Consider the following 22624-nt stretch of genomic DNA (forward strand, 5'->3'; position numbering starts at 1 on the left):
AATCGGACATGTTGGCTAGATTCACAAGATGTCTGCCTTTCATATGCTGTATTGGACTTGTTAATGTGTGAAAGTTAAATATTTAAAAAAAATGTATTTTTTGAATTTGCCGCTCTGCCTTTTCAATGGAATGTGGGAGGAGTGCCGCTAGCGGCACCCGTGGCCCCTAAAGGTTAAAACCTGTTTATAAAGTTAGTTTTGTAGCATGAACTGGGAATTTGATTTTGACTTTCATATCTGCAAAGTTGTTAGGGCTGTTAGCGCACTACCCTTTTAATAAAGTGGAACTATGATAGACTGCATCTATAGGCTTTAATGTATTGGCAACTGCATTCATATAGGTCAGTGGTTCCCAAACTTTTTATAGTCCCGTACCCCTTCAAACATTCGACCTCCATCTGCGTACCAGGGTCAGCTCACTCTCAAATGTTGTTTTTTGCCGTCATTGTTAAGCCTGCCACACACACACACTATACGATACATTTATTAAACATAAGAATGAGTGAGTTTGTCACAACCCGGTTCGTGGGAAGTGACAAAGAGCTCTTATAGGACACGGGCACTAATAATAATAAATCATTTTGCTCTTTATTAAGCCATTTTACATATAAAACCTTATTTGTTCATCAAATTGTGAATAACTCACCACAGGTTAATGAGAAGGGTGTGCTTGAAAGGATGCACATAACTCTGCAACGTTGGGTTGTATTGGAGAGTCTCAGTCTTAAATCATTTCCCACACAGTCTGTGCCTGTATTTAGTTTTCATGCTAGTGAGGACCGAGAATCCAGTCTCACATAAGTACGTGGTTGCAAAGGGCATCACTGTCTTAACAGCGCGATTTGCCAAGAAACTGCATGCAGCCCAATCCAGAAATCTGTCCATGGCTTCTGATTTTTAAAATCAGTTTTTACAGACCCACTTGTTGCAATTTCGATGAGGCTCTCTTGTTCAGATATCGTGGACTGGAGGCATGGCATGAAAGGGATAACGAATCCAGACAGAAAAGAGTTCCAACTTCTTAATCATCGCCTCAATTTTGTCCCGAACATCGAATATAGTTGCAGAGTGTCCCTGTAATCCTAGATTCAGATCATTCAGGCGAGGAAAAAATATCACCCAGATAGGCCAGTCGTGTGAGAAACTCATCATGCAAGCGGTCAGACAAGTGAAAATTATGGTCAGTAAAAACTTTAGGCTCGTCTCTTAATTAAAAAAAAAAATGTGTCAATACTTTGCCCGTTGATAACCAGCGCACTTCTGTATGTTGTAAAAGCCTTACTTGGTCGCTGCCCATATCATTGCATAATGCAGAAAATACGAGTTCAGGGGCCTTGCTTTAACAAAGTTAACCATTTTCACTGTTGTGTCCAAAACTTCTTTCAAGCTGTCAGGCATTCCCTTGGCAGCAAGAGCCTCTTGGTGGATGCTGCAGTTCCCGAAGCCACTTCGGTACACGACTGCTTGCACGCGCGGTACCACTCCACTATGTCTCCCTGTCATGGCTTTTGCACCATCAGTACAGATATCAACACATCTTGACCACAAGTCCATTTGATGTCACAAAGCTGTCCAGTACTTTTAAAAAATATCCTCATGTTGTCCTGGTTTGCAGACGAGGATGTCTTCCTTAATTTACCCCCCCCCCCCTAAACGTAACGGACATATACCTGGAGCTGTACCAGGCCCGCCACATCTGACTCATCCAGCTGTAACGCATGTAATTGTTTCAAAACATCTCCTGCCATGTCACTGATGTGTCGTGAAACAGTGTTGTTTGATGAAGGCGTTGTCTGTATCGTTTTTTTGGCCTTGTCATGTTTTGTTTCCAAATGTCTGCGCAAAGAGTGAAGGTTTCCCGCGAGAGCGTAACGGTTAATGTGATTGGATGTTAATTATTTGACAAGGCTACCTGTATTTGACATTGTTGTTATTTCGCTGAACACTAATGTTTTTTTTGGCAGTGAAACGAGGCTTCTCAGGCGAGGGGGGACCTTACCCAAATGTATAGCCCTGTTGGAAAATATAAATGTACAGTTTGAAAATGTTAAGTAAAATATACATTCATGCATGCATACACACACACGTGTGTATATAAATAAATGTGAATCACATTTTTATCTGGTGTACCCCTGGCGGCATTGCGAGTAACCCTGCTTTCTGCTATTTAACAAGGGGCATGACCTATTTCTACAGAATAAGCCCATTTTTATTCACAACCTATTTAACTCTTCAATATGCTTTTTAAAAGATCGCTTTTCATCTATATTTATAAGCTGAGACACGATCAATTTGGGCACCATCCAAAGTACATATGCCTAAATCATCAGATACATTTTTAAGTGTTCTGGAAAACAACATATACTTGGTTTTATCTGCATTCAGCACCAATTTCAGTTCAACAAAGACTTTCTGTAAAGCAATGAATGGAGACTTCAGCTCAAAGAACCTGGTTGACTGTGGGGTCAAAAGCATACACAAGTGTCAACGGCATACAAGTGCAGCTTAAATGTTTTTTGTTACAGATTAACCAATATTGTTCATGTAAATGGTGAACAGAATTGGACCAAAAATGTATCCCTGTGGGACACCTTATGTCCAGATTTTTTTTAACCAGCTACACACAGCCTGGTTCAGGCCAATTGATGAAAGGCTCTGAATAAGCTATAAGTGATCAACAGTATCGAATTCCTTAGACAGGCCAGTGAAGAGGGCAGCACAATTTCCTTTTATCCATGCAATTGAATTAACCACGTTTAAAACCATAGATGCATCAGAGATGGTGCTTGTGCTATAACCTGGTCTGAAACCTGACTGACTACATTTAGACGGGTGGAAAGAGTACTGTAAAATCCTACTCAAGTAGAAGTACTGTTACTTTAATGAAATTGTAATCAAGTAGAGGTAAAAGTACTGGTGTAAAAATAAAATATTAAAAAAACTAAAGTAAAAAGTATCACATTTAAAAAGTACTGAGTAAAAGTGACTAATTTCTAAAATAATTTGCTATTTCAATTTTGATGGTTATTTTTATTCTCCTTGTACAAGAACTGAAGTTCATGTGAAAAGGGTGTGGCAATTGAGTGCAAGCTTCACAAATGAATATTAAAAATTAATTTTCTATATACTACTGTAAATGCAATATTGTTTACATGTAATGCTTCCATAAAACACCAGAAAAAGAACCAACACAGCTGATTTTAATATTAAGTCTTCAACTTCACGTATACAAATGTTCAAAAGGCATATATTGGTGGAACTACCAATCGTACACAACTCATTTCACTTCTCTCTGAATTTGCCATTGTTTCAGTAGGAGCTGATTTAAAAAAAAAATATATATATATTTTTTAAGTTAATTGAGTCTATCCTGGCTCGCTTTGCAGTGAAGAGCATTCCAGCACAGCTAAAAAGCCGCTCACAGGTGGCAGATGCAGGCAGGCCTGTGTTGAGTTTTAGAGACAACTTCTTTATGTACGGAACAAATGAAGTAAATCCATTTTGTCCGATGGACTAGCAAGATACCCATCCAGCTCCCCTGTACCTTCTGACCATTTGGTTGTCAGTGATGAGGGGGAAATCTTCATCAGATTAATGCTGCCTTAGATGCTCAGTCTCGTCCTGTGTGATTGTGTCAAGATGATTCTTCAGGTACGCCAAACCTGTACATTGGAGACAACACAACATTCAATGTTTCAGCAAACTCTGTTGTATGTGACTGGCAACACAAGCATGTTATTGGCATTGCAATAGCTCTAACACAGACTTCCACACTTGTTATTCTCACATACTGAGATTGGAGTTGTTCAATTACAATCAGACCTTACAAATTCTCTAATGTTGAGGTGAGTCCGTGTCTGGCTGTACCCAAACATAGTTATATGCAAAGGTTATTGTCCAGCACCTGTAATGAAACTTAAATAATGAAAAAAAAGAAACATAAGCAATTAAAGAAAAGACTCAAAGACCAAAAGATATCATCATCATCATCAAATGGACAATGAGGTTAAAACCTTATGGAGTAAAGAATCATACCGGCTGACGACATCTTGAACTTTGGCAGAAGGATTGCAGCAGCAATAAGCTGTGGCTCCTCCATCATTTCTCCAAAGTGCTTTTGGAGACCGTTCTGAATGGCTCTAAGTGTCGGCACATTTGGCAGGATGCTTCCAGCCTTTTGAAGTTTTGTTTTTAGTAAGAAGATCACTGCCAGCAGCCACCCCATATGTGTGTTGGTCTCAGACTGTAGAATGTTCAAAGCTGAGACCAAAGGCTTCATCACTTTGCAGTACTCATTCAAGAAGGACATTTCTGCCGGACTCAGCTTGAAAGATAAGGTAAATGTAATACCTCTTAGAATTCTAACATTTCATGGACAATAAATATTACTGTAATAGGAAAACATTACATACATTCATTCAAAGAATTGCTACTCACATTTTCACTTTTATATCTTCACACATTTCTTATGGCATCCTCCTCCTTCGCTTGTATGATATGTGTGATCCTCTCCACAGCCAGGTAAGTTGAGTTCCAACGTGTTTGATTTGGACGGATCAACTGCAGTTTGCACTCATTCTCTACAACTTCGGCAGCTAAGGTTGACCGCCCCGTTTTATTCCACATGGCATTTGGCAAAAGACGACCTGGACAACCTTTTGTAGCCATCGCTATTTTGTTTCTGCCAACGCAGAATCTGTTGCAATGAGGTTCAGCAGGTGACATGCACAACGTTGATGCTAAGAGAGTTGATATTCTAGGCTACTGTCATTTCCCAGGATGGAATAGGTCTCTTGGTATTCAACCTGCTCTGATGGCTCATCAGCATCTGAGTCTCGGTCTGCTGACTCGACTGCCTGGCTCTGCTTACCAAAAACATTGAATGCTTTGATGAAGTTTGATCCGCAGTCTGTTGTGATTCTTATCACTTTCCCCCTGATCCTGTATGCACAATGGATGTCATCGAGGGCACCTGCAAGCACATCAAATGTGTGGGAACCTCTCAATCTCTTGCAAGCGAGTGCAGCAGAACTTCTCACCAGAGTTTCTTCATCTATCCAGTGACATGTGACCCTGATGTAACTTCTTTGAGCTGTTCAACAATGTGGTGGTGGCAGCATAATTTACCCTGCCAAGGTGTGTCATAACTGTTTTCATGTGATTGGCAGCTTCATGTATTCTTGAACGAACAGTAGGTCTGGAGATTACTTTGCATTGAGGATGCAGTGTTGTTACCAACTCTTTAAAAACTGGTTGTTCGACCACAGAGAATGGCTGTTTTCCCTCCCAGATCAAATTAATGACAAGCTTGTCAACGGTTGCCTGTGAAACGCACCTGGCTCTTCCCACTGCCATTATCTCAGACATCTTTGCTTGCTTGCAAGTTGAAGAGGTGTTTGATAGTTTCTTGGTTTGTTTGTCTGTGGTTGCAGAGGTGAGCATATTGTAGTTTGTCATCTTTAACCTCTCTAGGGTATGTGGGACGGTAGCGTCTCACCTCGTTAACAGCCAGTGAAACTGCAGGGCGCCAAATTCAAAACAACAGAAATCCCATAATTAAAATTCCTCAAACATACAAGTATTTTACACCATTTTTAAAGATACACTTGTTGTAAATCCAGCCACAGTGTCCGATTTTTAAAAAGGCTTTACGAAGAAAGCACACCAAACGATTGTTAGGTCAGAGCCAAGTCACAGAAAAACACAGCCATTTTTCCAGCCAAAGAGAGGAGTCACAAAAAGCAGAAATAGAGAGAAAATGAATCACTAACCTTTGATCTTCATCAGATGACACTCAAAGGACTTCATGTTACACAATACATGTATGTTTTGTTCGGTAAAGTTCATATTTATATCCAAAAATATGAGTTTACATTGGCGTGTTATGTTCAGTAGTTCCAAAACATCTGGTGATTTTGCAGAGAGCCACATCGATTTACAGAAATACTCATAATAAACATTGCTAAAAGATACAACTGTTATGCATGGAATTTTAGTTCCACTTCCTAAATCAACCGTACAGCGCTCAAAGACCAACCCAAACAGATATCCGCCATGTTGTGTAGTCAACAGAATTCAGAAATGGCATTATAAATATTCACTTACCTTTGATCTTCATCAGAATGCACTCCCAGGAATCCCAGTTCCACAATAAATGTTTGTTTTGTTTGAAGAAGTCCATCATTTATGTCCAAATACCTCATTTTTGTTCGCGCTTTTAGCCCAGTAATCAAAATTCATGACGCGCGATCACTAGGTGCAGATAAAGTCAAAAAGTTCCGTTACAGTCCGTAGAAACATGTCAAACGATGTATAGAATCAATCTTTAGGATGTTTTTAACATAAATCTTCAATAATGTTCCAACCGGAGAATTCCTTTTATCTTCAGAAATGCAATGGAACGCAAGCTAACTCTCTCACGTGAACGCGCCTGGTCAGCTCGTGGCTCTCTGGCAGACCTCTGACTCATTCCCCTCTCATTTGCCACCACTTCACAGTAGAACCCTCAAACAAGGTTCTAAAGACTGTTGACATCTATTGGAAGCCTTAGGAAGTGCAATATGACCCCATTTCCACTGTATCTTGGATAAGCAAAGAGTTGAAAAACTACAAACCTCAGATTTCTCACTTCCTGGTTGGATTTCTCTCAGGTTTTTGCCTGCCATATGAGTTCTGTTATACTCACAGACATCATTCAAACAGTTTTAGAAACGTCAGTGTTTTTTATCCAAATCTACTAATAATATGCATATCCTAGCATCTGGGCCTGAGTAGCAGGAAGTTTACTCTGGGCACGCTTTTCATCTGGATGCGAAAATACTGCCCCCTACCCAAGAGAGGTTAATGGAGGTTTCCTCTGTGGACAAAATTATTGCATCAATCTGGGCAAAATGTATATAGCCTGACCAGTTTTGGTTTTATACAAATGAACTTAAACCAGTACATAAAGTGCAATCTGTAATTATTTGGGAAATGACAACATTTTTGATTTGGCTCTGTAGTCCAGCACATTGGAGTTTAAAATATACAATGACAATGGGGTTAAAGTGCAGACTGTCAGCTATAAGGTGTTTTTTATTCATATTAAATGAACTGTTTAGAAATTACATTATGCTTTGAATAATGTCACTGTCCAAATACATACGGATGTTGGGGAATATTGTTCGTTCTTTTCGCCAGTTATAAGAACTATAGTTTTACCAAACATGATTTTTGGCTATTATTCGAAACTCAGTGATCCAACCAGATATAGCTAGATAATAAGAAGCAATAAAAAGATAATGCACATACCTAAAAATCCCAGGTCTCAAAAGTATTTATTTTATCTTCACAAGTGCATTCATTTCACTTTTAGCTATCCCCAACAACTTACATTATGGGGATGGCTAGCTAAACTCAGCAAAAAAAGAAACGTCCTCTCACTGTCAACTGCGTTTTATTTTCAGCAAACTTAACGTAAATATTTGTATGAACATAAGATTCAACAATTGAGACACAAACTGAACAAGTTCCCCAGACATGTGACTAACAAAAATGTAATAATGTGTCCCTGAACAAAGGAGGGATCAAAATCAAAAGTAACAGTCAGTATCTGGTGTGGCCACCAGCTGCATTAAGTACTGCAGTGCATCTTCTCCTCATGGACTGCACCAGATGTTTTTATTTTTTTTACCCCCTTTTTCTCCCCAATTTCGTGGTATCCAATTGTTAGTAGTTACTGTCTTGTCTCATCGCTGCAACTCCCGTACGGACTCGGGAGAGGCGAAGGTTGAGAGCCATGCGTCCTCCGAAACAAAACCCAACCAAGCCGCACTGCTTAACAAAGCGCACATCCAACCCGGAAGCCAGCCGCACCATGTGTCGGAGGAAACACCGTACACCTAGCGACCTGGTCAGCGTGCACTGCGCCCGGCGCGCCACAGGAGTCGCTAGTGCGCGATGATACAAGGATATCCCTACCGGCCAAACCCTCCCTAACCCGGACGAAGCTAGGCCAATTGTGTGCCTCCCCATGGGCCTCTCGGTCGCGGCCGGCTGCGACAGAGCCTGGGCTCGAACCCAGAGTCTCTGGTGGCACAGCTAGCACTGGACCACTGTGCCACCCGGGAGGTGGACTGCACCAGATTTGCCAGTTCATGCTGTGAGATGTTACCACACTCTTCCACCAAGGCACCTGCAAGTTCTCTGACATTTCTGGGGGGAATGGCCCTAGCCTTCACCCTCCAATCCAACAGTTCCCAGACGTGCTCAATGGGATTGAGATCTGGGCTCTTCGCTGGCCATAGCAGAACATTGACATTCCTGTCTTGCAGGAAATCACGCACAGAATGAGCAGCATGGTTGGTGGCATTGTCATGCTGGAGGGTCATGTCAGGATGAGCCTGCAGGAAGGGTACCACATGAGGGAGGAGGATGTCTTCCCTGTAATGCACAGTGTTGAGAGTGCCTGCCTGCAACGACAACAAGCTCAGTCCGATGATGCTGTGACACACCGCCCCAGACCATGACAGACCCTCCACCTCCAAATCGATCCTGCTCCAGAGTACAGGCCTTGTGTAACGCTCATTCCGTGTGCGTTCCTGGTGTAACTCGGGTAGTTGTTGTTGCCATCCTGTACCTGTCCCGCAGGTGTGATGTTTTGGTGTACCGATCCTGGGCAGGTGTTACACGTGGTCTGCCACTGCGAGGACTATCAGCTGTCCATCCTGTCTCCCTGTAGTGCTCTTTTGGGCGTCTCGCAGTACGGACATGGCAATTTATTGCCCTGGCCACATCTGCAGTCCTCATGCCTCCTTGCAGCATGCCTAAGGCACATTCACGCAAATGAGCAGGGACCCTGGGCATATTTTGGTGTTTTTCAGAGTCAGTAGAAAGGCCTCTTTAGTGTCCTAAGTTTTCATAACTGTGACCTTAATTGCCTACCGTCTGTAAGGTGTTAGTGTCTTAACGACTGTTCCACAGGTGCATGTTCATTAATTGTTTATGTTTCATTGAACAAGCATGGGAAACGGTGTTTAAACCCTTTACAATGAAGATCTTTTTACAAATTATCTTTGAAAGACAGGGTCCTGAAAAAGAGACGTTTCTTTTTTTTGCTGAGTTTACTAGCTACCACAATGTCAATACGGTAGTAGCCCGCGCTACAGCTTATAGTTCCTTCAGCTGTGTGACGATGTTGGTCAGGTTTAGCTTGTAACTAGCTAGCAACAGGATGAGCTAGCTAACGTTAGCATTATGCTACAGATTGAATGCAACTGGCTAGTAGCAACACTTTGTTAGCTACATAGCCTATGTAACAAATGCCATTCATGGCGAAAAAATATATTTTAAACTTTACTTTTCGTACCATTACATGTTTCCTCAAGTTTGACACAGTGTTTTTGTATGCAGCCAACTCCACCATCTTTGGTAAGCAGAGCTTACATTCCATAATTACACCTTGTTCTCTGCATGAAGCTGAAGTGTTCTTTGAGATGCGGCCAGGGATTTCCTTCCTCATGGTCTTCAAAGACCCGGCCACTGGCTCGGTCTCTGTGTGTTGTCTCCTGAACCTGCTCAATCTCGTTAGGCTCCATTTTTATTTTTCAAGTTGATTAGGAAAAGAAAAAATTCGTGGCATGTAGCTGCTTTTTTATTTTTTATTTTTTATAACTGTTAGAAAATCCTGCTACCGATCATCATTTGGTTTGCATACACAGCTGTGATTAGGCCGCTTTGGCGCGATGCGCGAAATTGAATTGTTTTGCTCCATCTGGTCATGTTACTTGTCACTGATGAACAAGTGAACAGTTCTAGCTGCTACATAAGGTGCAAACTTTATGCTTGCCATGTGTATCCTTTTTTTAGATTGTACTCTGTAATGAATGGTTTTGAAAATGTACTTAAGTAAAAGTACAGCCTTTGAAAAATACTCAAAGTACAAGTACACAGAAAAGCTACTCAATTACAGGAACGTGAGTAGTTGCAATTTGTTACTTCCACCCCTGCGTTTAGAATACCAATTCGTAGTTCAAAAAGATCTTAGCTGAGAATTAATCAAGGATTCTAATATTTTTTCTACAGTTAATGTAGTTGGTGGACAGGAATGTCAGCTATGTACCCTATTGAGGCAGACAGGACAGACAGCGGACAGCTTGACTCTAGTGGCACCAACCAATGACACCACAGTACGAGGGAGAGAAAGGGAGAAATATGGGAGGGGGAAGAGGAGCTCCGGAGAGGAGGATGACTGGAAGAGCCGGACAGGCCTATTGAGGCATTAATACAATATCCAATCACTCAATGATGTACACTGGTATTTAAGTCAACACACACGGTCCCAAGTACATCAACAGTATGGTGGTTTACTGTTTGCACTTGGCTAGGTATAGACTGTGGGAGACTGTTTAAAACATTTTTTTGAAATTATGTTGCTAATGATTATCAGTTGTCCCCGACAAAATAATATTAACACAACAACCTGTTGTAAGTCATTCTCAGGATTGGTAAAATGAGTGCTTCCTAGAAATGAATCAGCACCCACACAAACCACATTTAATTGGCCTTCATTTTAAACAAGATGACAAGATTCTGTTAGTTTGAATGACAAATTAGTCTCATTGTCTTTTTGATCCTCCCATCTCAGGATTTTTGTTTAGACTATGGTATATTTAAGTAGTCGTGTTTTCTTTCAACACAACACTCCCTTTGCAATGGCTGTGCTGTGGCTGACATGATTACATGTTAACTTGTGAAACATGTCTAACAACCTCGCTCTCCTCCTCCTCCTCCCTCTCCCCCCCAATCTCTCCAACCCTGCAGAGAAAACAACTACTGCCAATGCAGAGGAGGTACAGAAAGCACACGTCTCGTCAACAGGCCAAAGTGTTATTGACAAAGACGCTCTTGGACCAATGATGCTCGAGGTGGGTGTGAGCAATGCACACTATTCACAACACTGACTCACTTTGGATCATGTGATCCTTTACCTTGAACACACACAAGTCACATGATTAGCAGGACTTGTGAAATCGACACATTTAAAATATATAGGGGTGTATAACTCCCCTGCATAGGGTTGTAGCTAACGCCCCTGCAAGTTTGGTAATGCACGATAGAACAAAAAGTAAATCCTCACACTGGTATATTGCTCCCAAAATGTGTAATAAGACAACATTTCGACTCAAAACTGGGTCTTCGGCAGGACAAGTTGTTCACCAATGCACTAGCCTGGTCCTCATATGATGACAGACAGAGAGGTCCCTCTATCTATAAGCAGGGAAAGTGGTCATCAGTGAGTGGCTGCCATTGTTATTCTCCAGTTCTGTCTAATCTGTTGTCAGTGGGTATTTATTCTCCCTCTGGCTCATACGTCTCTGCATTCAGACAGTGGCTGCGTCCCAAATGGCACCCTATTCCCCACATAGTGAATAGGGTGCCATTTGAAATGACCTACGTCATGGCATTGACACAGTAGACTCTAAATATAACTGCTGCGGCCGGTTGTCCGCGCTGTTTGAAGTGGTGCAGGTTGGGAGCAGGGACAATTCACAGCCGGGCTGCTGACGTGGTGGAGGAGAGGATTACTCATCAGTCCTGACGGTAACCAACCATGGGTCATAAAGCAAACTCTGAGAAACCTCTCTGTAGCTACCAAGAGGACAGGCGATTTACCCGAAATCATAGCTTTTAAAACCAGTTTCTGTCTATGAAGAGTTCAACTGTGTTTTCTATTGCACACAGAATAGCTGCAGTAGCACCATGGCTAAAGCAAGTTGATAGAGGAAGAGTGGAAGAGTATTCCTCTTTTAATCGTGTTAGTGTTTCAAGCATAGTTTTACCCTAGTTTGACCCATTTGTCATTGTAGTTTAGTTACATTGTGTACAACCCAAACCCACTAATATGACAGTGAATTGTTGCCAGGCCAGAATAAGCGAGTACAGGCTTAGGCTCAGGGAATGAGTTTAATGGCCTAGCTGTCTTGTACACACTCTCCCGTCCTAACACACACACACTGTCTCTGGCTCAGACTTCCTTTTCTCTAAGCTATTTAGTTCACTGAGGATGATGAGCCTGTTGCTACACAATGCTCTCAGTTGAGTCGGTTTGCTATGCAGTAATGCATGGTTATACTCTATGGTTATATTCCAACTTGACTGTCCGACTTGCGTGCTGTCATGTTTTAATGATGAAGCCCACGATGCATCCCAAATTACATCCTATTCCCTATATATCATGCACTACTTTGGACCAGAAGCCAATGGGCCCTGGTAAAAAGTAGTGCACTATAAAGGAAATAAGGTGCCATTTGGAACTAAGACTCACTTTTCACATGCTGTTAGCTAGCCCATTTTACGTCCTATCATTCCCTGCTAAAGTTTTGATCTCGAAGCATGTCTTTAGTATGGTAGCTTTGTGCTGCTCAGCCGTAATTGACTATAATTTTGTGTGGAACTTAACTTCTTATGCCCTTTTCTTTGTAATGGCTGTAAAGTAGAAATACGGGTGTTTGTAAAAAAAATAATTATAATATTCCGTAGATGATGGCTCTCTATTTTGTATCCTCACTGTAATGGCTCTAAGAACACTTTGGCTAATGGCTCAGTAATATCACATAATTCTCCTCTTAACCCATTGGAACCCAGGCCCTGGATCAACACCATGCTTGCATCCCAAATGGTACCCTATTCCCTATGCACTACTGTCCAAGCCCCATAGGACTCTGGTCCATAGAAGTCCACTATATAGGGAATAGAACATTTGGGACACAATAGATAACAACCCTGAATATACCAAAGGTAGCTGATGTTTCTCCCATTTTCTATACTCTGTCTACAGTTTCTGTCAATTCACTAATAACCTTCTTCTTCTACTCCCTCGCCGACCTAATTTGTGTATGTGTGTATATCAAAATACACATTTCTGTCTTGTATGGATCAGTTAAGTCTTCTTCTAATAAACCTCATCTTCTCCCAATGCCTTCCTCCACAGGCTCTGGACGGGTTCTTCTTTGTGGTGAACATGGAGGGGAACATTGTGTTTGTGTCGGAGAACGTGACCCAGTACCTGCAGTATAACCAGGAGGAGCTGATGAACACCAGCGTCTACAGCGTCCTGCACGTAGGAGACCACGCAGAGTTCATCAAGAACCTGCTGCCCAAGTCCCTGGGTGAGTTATACTACACCTTTCTCTCACTCCTTTATCAATCCATCTCTGCTGCCCAAGTCCCTGGGTGAGTTGATGTACCCACTCACACTCACTGTGATCCATCTATCAAATATATACACTTTTGCGATTAATGTCTAAATCATCTAAGTAATTTAATTGAGTTGAACATGAAGTGTGATACCAAGGTACCATTGCCTTGCATTGGATTTGTGTGGCCAGGTAAACAAAACCAAAGCATAGGTTGCTGTTATACCTTCTTTAAGAAGATTTTAGATTGCCAGTGAATGAGTCAATCATGAATTAGACAGGAAATTATGATTTGATATTCGGTGCCAATGGGGACAGTAAGTTGATCGTTTTGACCTTTTGCCCACTGTGTGTGCCCCTTAGTGAACTGCAGAGCACCGCGGTCCAGTGAGAACCCCAACAGGAATAGCCACACGTTTAACTGCCGCATGATGATCAACCCCCACGGGCCCTGGGAGGGAGGTGAGCAGGAGCCCCAGGACCAGGAGGTGCAGCAGAAGTATGAGACCATGCAGTGTTTTGCCGTGTCCGAGCCAAAGTCCATCAAAGAGGAGGGCGAAGGTACATAAATGTTTGTTTACCATCAACTCAAACTTGAGTTGAAAACTCACTTTACACTAAAGAAAATTCAATGATTGACATAAGAGGATGTTTACTGTCATCATGAAGTACCTTTATGATCAGTTATCCACTCCCCTGTCTTCCCATGAGGGGTTAATGCTGAACTCTTGGAATGATGTCTTCTGTCTGAGTAAATGTCACTAAATCTTCCAACATGGAACATTAATGTTTGTGTCAGATGTTACATGTGCACTTCAAGAGCACTACACTCTACATTCCTAAAATGATTCGTTTTAGAGTTTTTCCAATTTTGGATGCTATTATTAGTATGATTTATCACAAGAATACACTTTGTGGTCAGCCATATTGGAGTGCTGAAGCTTTGGTTTGGACAGAAATCACAGACTTGGGTCGCGTTCATTGGTGCAAAACATTTTACAATGAAAAACAAGCGTTCCTTATTGGACATGTACAGGTAGTCCCTCCCCTTTTCGGGCTGTTTGTTTCCGTTCGTTCCTAGTGAATACAGCTCTATGTGGTTGGGTGTCTTCTCTCCGTTCATCTCCGTCTCTCCAGTGTCATGTCCTCCTTTAGATTCCTGTCGTCCGTCAGACACATCCTCAGAGAGGACCATGGGACGTCTAATTAGTGTCTGCCACTTCCTCCTTTCCCTTGGAGCTCCCAGGGAAATATGTCTTGTCTAATTTTAGTACCGCCATCCATCCGCCGCTGCTTCCAAGATATTCTGCCAAAAATGTATTTTGACATTAAAACCGCATCATAGCTGCAAATTCAATGGAGACGTGTTGATGTTGAGTAAGGACAGTAGCCAAGAGAGTTGAGGCAGGGTGTGAACTGAACATCGCCAAGTTTTATCACCTACCGCCTCCAACCAAGCGGATAAGTTGGAGGTCATGTTCATGAACTTGGGCTACTTCTAGGTAAATATTTTAATATGTTTGTTTTTGGTTCTCCTCGTAAAGATTTCCAGTCTTGCCTGATCTGTGTAGCACGAAGGGTTCCTGTCAAAGAGAGGCCCATGCTCCCAACGTACGAGAGCTTTACCACAAGGCAGGATCTCCAAGGTAGGGGACAACTACTACGGTGCTACTGTACTGTATTCATCTGTTCTAAATAAGTCTCATCACCTCTGTGGGTTGGGTCTCAGAGTTTCATCATTCGCATTCAATGTTTGTTTGAAATCTACATTAGGATCACAATTCTGACACCAGTTGAATAGCCTATGCGCAATGAAGCCATTGTCTCGTGTCAGAAGGCTGTTTGTCTGATAACTTGCAAGTACTGATGGGATAGCTAAAAAGAAGTCTGTCTACAAAATACTGTCCTAACATTTGAAAATGTTACCAAGGTGATATCGTCCACTGAACCCCCTTTCATCCTCAAGAGTCAGTGTAAATCTTACCATAAACTTGTAACTAATATACGTGTTTTTTTTCATGAGCGCACGTCTTCACGGTGGTAGAATCAGTATCTATGAAATTCAAAATGTGCACAAAAATTGGCTAGCTAACGTGTCTGCTTGCTGGCTGAACCAGTCTCAAATGAATGCTAACAATGCGAATTCACATACTCAATGTTGAATACTCCCACTAAGCATTGTGCATTAGCTAGAACTTCACTGAGTTTTCATGATACCTGTTGTGATTAGTGCACCGAGTTCTACAGCAGAGCTGACTGCTCTCTGCGACGTTATTGCGTTGGCCAAATGATACAAAGTAGCGAGGCACAGTTCCAGCTATCAGATGCTGATTTTTGAGAACAGTTCCATAACTTTGGTGCCTTACATCTTAATCAACAAGCTGGCAAACTAGCTACTATATGGCCAGTCAAACAAGCTTGCACTAGGCTGCTAGTTGCAGCATGGTTTGTCGTAATAGCTAGTGCGTCATAGCTTCCGAGAGTGGAGTGATTTTCAGAATTAGAAACTAGTGTTAGGCGGATGAGCATAATCTTGATTTTTAGAGCTGAGTTCCACGTCCTACAAGAAAGATGGGTTGAGGGACGAGCGTCGCGTAGGAGTGATGCGATCTGATGTAAGACAATGCAATGAAGCATTGTGCTTCTTTCTGCTTTGCTTGCTGTTCGGGTTTTTGGCAGGGTAATTGTCAAGCACTTTGTGACAACATGCTGATGTAAAAATGTATTAATAACATAAAGTTGATTCATTGATTGAAGCTGGGGAAACTAACTTAGCATTGTAATCGTAGGTAAGATCACGTCGCTGGACACCAGTCTGCTGAGAGCCTCCATGAAGCCCGGCTGGGAGGACCTGGTCAGGAGGTGCATCCAAATGTTCCACCTGCAGAACGACGGGGAGATGTCATTTGCCAAAAAGCATCAGCAAGAAGGTACGTCTCTAGGCCTTTGATCTTCTGTTGATTAATGCCCAAATTTGAAAGCATGTCAGGAAATCTCTCTCTCCCCCATATCTCTCACTCTCTCTCATCCCTCTCTCTCCAGTCCTGAGACAGGGCCATGCGTTCAGCCCTCTGTATCGCTTCTCCCTGTCCGACGGTACCATTGTGTCGGCCCACACCAAGAGCAAGCTGGTGCGCTCCCCTGCCACCAACGAACCTCAGCTCTACATGTCCCTCCACATCCTCCAGAGGTACGTCTCCCCTGAACACCACCTCTCTCTAGTTCAGGGTTATTCAACCAGGGGTCACGGAGGTACTGCAGGGGGGGCTGCGAAAATATTTTAAAAAGTGTTTATTTTTTATTTCATTGTCTTTAGTTATATTGCTTGCAACAACAGAATAAACACATTTTTTGTTACTTATCTACAGTAGAAAAGAAGAGAATATATTATTTCTAATGATGTCAGCTTCATTTCACATCTCCTAATATACAGTTGAAGTCGGAAGTTTATATACACATAGGTTGGAGTCATTAAAACTAGTTTTTCAACCACTCCATAAATTTCTTGTTAACAAACTATAATTTTCGCAAGTCGTTTAGGACATCTACTTTGTGCATGACACAAGTCATTATTCCAACAATTGTTTACAGACAGATTATTTAATTTATAATTCACTGTATCACAATTCCAGTGGGTCAGAAGTTTACATACACTAAGTTGACAGTGCCTTTAAATAGCTTGGAAAATTCCAGAAAATGATGTCATGGCTTTAGAAGCTTCTGATTGGCTAATTGACATAATTTGAGTCAATTGGAGGTGTACATGTGGATGTATTTCAATGCCTACCTTCAAACTCAGTGCCTCTTTGCTTGACATCATGGGAAAATCAAAAGAAATCAGCTAAAATTGTAGACCTCCACAAGTCTGTTTCATCCTTGGGAGCAATTTCTAAACGCCTGAAGGGACCACGTTCATCTGTACAAACAATAGTACGTAAGTATAAACACCATGGGACCATGCAGCCGTCATACCGCTCAGGAAGGAGACGCGTTCTGTCTCCTAAAGATGAACGAACTTTGGTGCAAAAAGTGCAAATCAATCCCAGAACAACAGCAAAGGACCTTGTGAAGATGCTGGAGGAAACAGGTACAAAAGTATATTTATCCACAGTAAAAACGAGTCCTATATCGACATAACCTGAAAGGCCGCTCAGCAAGGAAGAAGCCACGGCTCCAAAACCGCCATAAAAAGCCAGACTACGGTTTGCAACTGCACATGGGGACAAAGATTGTACTTTTTGGAGAATGTCCTCTGGTCTGATGAAACAAAAATAGAACTGTTTGGCCGTAATGACCATCGTTATGTTTGGAGGAAAAAGGGGGAGGCTTGCAAGCCGAAGAACACCATTTTAACCGTGAAGCACGGGGGTGGCAGCATCATGTTGTAGGGATGCTTTGCTGCAGGAGGGACTGGTGCACTTCACAAAATAGATGGCATCATGAGGTAAGAAGATTATGTGGATATATTGAAGCAACATCTCAAGACATCAGTCAGGAAGTTAAAGCTTGGTGGCAAATGGGTCTTCCAAATGGACAATGACACAAAGCATACTTCCAAATTTGCAGCAAAATGGCTTAAGGACAACAAAGTCAAGGTATTGGAGGGGCCATCACAAATCCCTGACCTCAATCCCATAGAAAATTTGTGGGCAGAACTGAAAAAGAGTGTGCGAGTAAGGAGGCCTACAAACTTGACTCGGTGTTACCAGCTCTGTCAGGAGGAATGGGCCAAAATTTACCCAACTTATTGTTGAAGGCTACCCGAAATGTCTGACCCACGTTAAACAATTTAAAGGCATTGCTACCAAATACTAATTGCGTGTATGTAAACTTCTGACCCACTGGGAATGTGATGAAAGAAATAAAAGCTGAAATAAATAATTCTCTCTACTATTATTCTGACATTTCACATTCTTAAAATAGTGGTGATCCTAACTGACCTAAGACGGGGAATTTTTACTAGGATTTAATGTCAGGAATTGTGGATAACTGAGTTTAAATGCATTTGTCTAAGGTGTATGTAAACTTCTGACTTCATCTGTAGATCAAATGACACTAATTGGAGCCAATTACACTCACTGGAGTATATGACATGCACTACTGTAAAAAAAGAAAGAAAAGATGCCTCAAGTCATCAACTGGCAGCTTCATTAAATAGTACTCGCAAACACCAGTCTCAACGTCAACAGTGAAGAGGTTACTCCGGGATGCTGGCCTGTTTTTTTGCCCATCTTAATCTTTTATTTTCATTGGCATGTCTGAGAGATGGCTTTTTCTTTGCAATGCTGCCTAGAAGGACAGCATCCCGGAATCGCCTCTTCACTTGACGTTGAGATTGGTGTTTTGCGGGTACTATTTAATGAAGCTGCCAGTTGAGACTTGTGAGGCGTCTGTTTCTCAAACTAGACACACTAATGTACTTGTCCTCTTGCTCAGTTGTGCACCAAGGCCTCCAACTCCTCTTTCTATTCTGGTTAGAGCCAGTTTCGCTGTTCTGTGAAGGGAATAGTACACAGCGTTGCACGAGATCTTCAGTTTCTTGGCAATTTCTCTTATGGAATAGCCTTAATTTCTCAGAAGAAGAATAGACTGATGAGTTTCAGAAGAAAGTAATTTGTTTCTGGCCATTTTGAGCCTGTTATCGAACCCACAAATGCTGATGCTCCAGATAGTCAACAAGGCTAAAGACCAGTTTTATTGCTTCTTAATCAGAACAACAGTTTTCAGCTGTGCTAACATAATTACAAAAGGGTTTTCAAATGATCAATTAGACTTAAAATGATAAACTTGGATTAGCTAACACAACGTGCAATTTGAACACAGGAGGGATGGTTGGTGATAATGGGCCTCTGTACGCCTATGTAGATATTCCATTCAAAATCAGCCGTTTCCAGCTACAACAGTTATTAACAATGTCTACACTGTATTTCTGATCAATTTGATGTTATTTTAACGGACAAAAATGTGCTTTTCTTTCAAAAACAAGGACATTTCTAAGTGACCCCAAACCTTTGAATGGTAGTGTAGGTAAGCTTTCTTGAATTGGACATACATTTTTGCCAACAAATGGCTAACATTTGTTTAAAGAGCTGCTCTTAGCGAAAATGTGTTTGGAGTTACTTTTCTAGCTAATAGGTAATATTACTGTTTACAGTTATAGTGTCATTATTTTTCCCTCCCTACATTATCTTCCAAATCTATTCATAAAAAAAAAAAAATTGATTACCTTGCAATTATCATTTACCTGATAAGACATGACAAAAAAAATGCTAACGTATGTTTGGAGTCACTGGTTTGCCTGGGAGGGGGTCCCTGGGCAAGAGAAGGTTGAAGACCCCTGCTCTAGTTCAACCCCCAATGTTTAGGCCTCAGCAGCCATTGACATTGACCCTGGGCCGTTCTACTGATTCTAATTCTATGGGTGCATCCACACAACGGAGGCTCAGTTCATCCCTTGCCACAGCTAATATGATGTGCCCCACCTCTTAAACATAGTCAGGGGCTGTGTGCCAAATGCCACCCTATTCCCTGTATAGTGCACTGCTTTTGACGAGAGCTCTATGAGCTGCACTCTGAAGTAGTGCACTATCAAGGAAATAGGGTGTCATTTCGGAAGCAACCCCAGTGTTTCACCCGTTTATCTGGCGGCCTTGGGGCAGAGCGCGACAGGAACAGGAAACAATAACAGGACTGTTGTTGAGAATGAGTGGATCAACTGCAAACTTGGCGCTTTCTTGTCTAATTCTCAAACTCATAATGTTGCTTCAGTGCCGTGCACAATGACGCCTTTGTGTTTTTAACTGTGCCTGAAGCTGCTTAAGCCCGCTCGGTGCGTACTGCTTTATAGCTGTGGACTGGAGACCCCACTGGCGTTTTGAGTTTGCGCTGTCTCATAGGAGGGAACTTTAGTTATTCGCCTACATTATCTTTTATCAGTGTCCGTCATGGAAGTAGTACTGTGTGAATGGAAAACGTTGACAGTAAATGCCATTTTTTCTGCTTTTCATATAGTTTAGGCAGAATGACTGAAAACAGCTTCCTTAAGTATGGCTGCATTCCAAATGGCACCCTATTTCCTTTATAGTGCACTACTTCTGACTAGGGCCCATAGGGCTGTGATCACTTCACTATATAGGTAATAGGGTGCCATTTGGGATTGAGCCTATGATTATGTCCATCTCCATCCCTAAAGCTGTGTGTCTATTTGTTTTGCCCTCTTCCAGGGAGCAGACGATGTGTGGGATGAACCCAGACATGTCTGCCCAGGGACAGGGGATGGGGAAGCAGCCAATGAACACTGTGTCTTCACTGACTCCTCCCAGTGTGGGTGGGCTGTCACCAGGGTTGGGGGGACAGGACACAATGGTTGGCAGCAATACCAACATGGCCACCACGGGTGGGCGTTACAGATGCCAGGGGGCTATGAACCGTTCTCCCACTCCTCGGGGTAGCAGCAACTATGCACTCAAGATGGGGATGAGCAGCCCGTCGCAGGGCAGCCCCAGTGTGACCTCTCAGGGGGGTCAAGGTGGCGGTGGTACCATGCTGTCCCCACGCCACCGCCAGAGCCCCAGTGTGGCGGGTTGCCCCCACGTTGTTCCCACAGGACCCTTCTCCCCGACAGGCAGCCTGCACTCTCCACTAGGGGTGTGTAACAGCACAGGGGTGGGGAACAACCACAGTGTCTACACTGGTAACAGCTCCCTCAATGCACTTCAGGCCCTCAGCGAATGCCACGGGGTCTCCCAGCAGGGGCAGTCCATAGGGTCACCTGACAGGAAGCCAGGCAACATGCTGCAGATGCAGAGTCCCCCTGGTAGTGGTGGAGCTAGCAGCACTAGTAACCCCAACCTCAACTCCAGCCAGCTGGCCAACCGCAGCAGCTGCACGTCTGAGATAGAGATGTTTGGAGCGTACGGGGAGCAGTCCCAGCCAGACGGGGAGGAGAGGGAGAACGTGGAACAGAAGAAGTCGAAAGATGACACCCTCAAGCCTTTTGGAGGATCAGGAGGAGAGCTGACCGAGGCCCAGAACAGGCTCCTCAACAGTAAGCGCCACACCAAGCTCCTGCAGCTACTCACCAACAAGTCAGAGCACATGGAGCCCTGCTCACCCCACGGGGCCCCTGGGGGAGGCGAGCCCAACTGTAAGGATCCCGTGATGGGACCAGGGGGCCACAACAACCACTCCACCTCGCTGAAGGAGAAACACAAGATCCTCCATAGACTCCTCCAGAACAGCACGTCCCCGGTGGAGCTGGCCAAGCTGACGGCTGAGGCCACGGGGAAGGAGCTGGGTCAGGGCCAGCAGGACCAGGGAGGACCAGACTGTATGGCTGCCACCATGGCTGAGATGGCCACCAAGCAGGAGCCCACCAGCCCCAAGAAGAAGGACAACGCTCTGCTGCGCTACCTCCTGGACAAGGACGACAACACCATGCAGGAGAAAGGCATCAAGATTGAGCCCGGGACAGAGATGAAGCTGGCCAATGTGAAGACTGAGAAGCACGACCCGGGATACAACATGGCAGACCAGGTCAGTAGAGCAGCAATGTGATACATTGGCTGCGTCCCAAATTATACCCTATTCCCCCTATGGGCCCTGGTCAAAGGTAGTGCGCTATATAGGGAATAGGGACACAACCACTGATCGAGAGTCTGAAGTAGGAGGTAGAGGTTGTAGTAAGTCTGTGTTCAGGGGATAAGAGATGGGTGGGTGGATGGATGGATGGGGAGGTAAAAACTACAGCTTGTAAGTTTAGTTGTAAGTTAGGCTACACATTTCCTCTAGGGGAACTACAGAGATTCATCTCAGATGAGAATATTGAGCATAATCTAACATATTGTTTTATGCCATATTTTTTTTGAAAATCTCCTGAAATACACAACATTCAGAGATCTCTTTTAGCATAGCCACAATATGTGAGTTCCAATTCTCCACCCTTTTCCCAAAGGGTGCACTTGCACACACCATTTTTGACAATGGTGAAGACTCCACTCCAGTCAATGTTTACTCCAATCCAATACTTTTAGATCATGACGGGAAGTGCACACTTTGGGAGATTGTTAGAGAATCGGGACACTGCCCGAGAGGAGGCAGGAGGTGGAACAGGAACTAACCAACAGCAGGTCACCCTGGCATGCAGACGTGCAGTGCACAGGGAGGAGGGCAGAGTAGAGCTGCGAGCCGTGCGGATCGGAGGGCAGAGCAGCCTTACATCATACATGACCTCATTAGTTCAGCTTGCTATTTATATCCTCCCCTCTATTCATTGGCCTGCCTGTATGAAATGGCCTGGGCAGGAAGATTCCATTCCCATCTGTAGGCCTCTCTCCTCTTTCTCTCTCTCTCGCGCTTTCTCTCTCTCTCGCGCTTTCTCTCTGCTATCATATTTAAATGAAAAATGTAGCTCATTCTCAGTGATGATGGGTACAGTAATTAGCCTAGGC

General features: G+C 43.1%; 1 protein-coding gene across 8 annotated transcripts in view; it reads left to right on the plus strand.

Moving 5' to 3' along the window:
• LOC139560660 (nuclear receptor coactivator 2-like) overlaps positions 1-22624 on the plus strand; it is a 68845-nt gene that overhangs the window by 21363 nt on the left and 24858 nt on the right. For all 8 annotated transcript variants that reach the window (XM_071377646.1, XM_071377652.1, XM_071377650.1 and 5 more), the window contains 7 exons: positions 10801-10904; positions 12971-13148; positions 13539-13736; positions 14720-14821; positions 15965-16105; positions 16218-16365; positions 20399-21710. In XM_071377646.1, the coding sequence (XP_071233747.1) occupies positions 10801-10904; positions 12971-13148; positions 13539-13736; positions 14720-14821; positions 15965-16105; positions 16218-16365; positions 20399-21710 (2183 nt within the window). The remainder of the gene's footprint in view (positions 1-10800; positions 10905-12970; positions 13149-13538; positions 13737-14719; positions 14822-15964; positions 16106-16217; positions 16366-20398; positions 21711-22624) is intronic.

The sequence above is a fragment of the Salvelinus alpinus genome, chromosome 30, assembly GCF_045679555.1.
Source record: "Salvelinus alpinus chromosome 30, SLU_Salpinus.1, whole genome shotgun sequence".
NCBI lineage: Eukaryota > Metazoa > Chordata > Actinopteri > Salmoniformes > Salmonidae > Salvelinus > Salvelinus alpinus.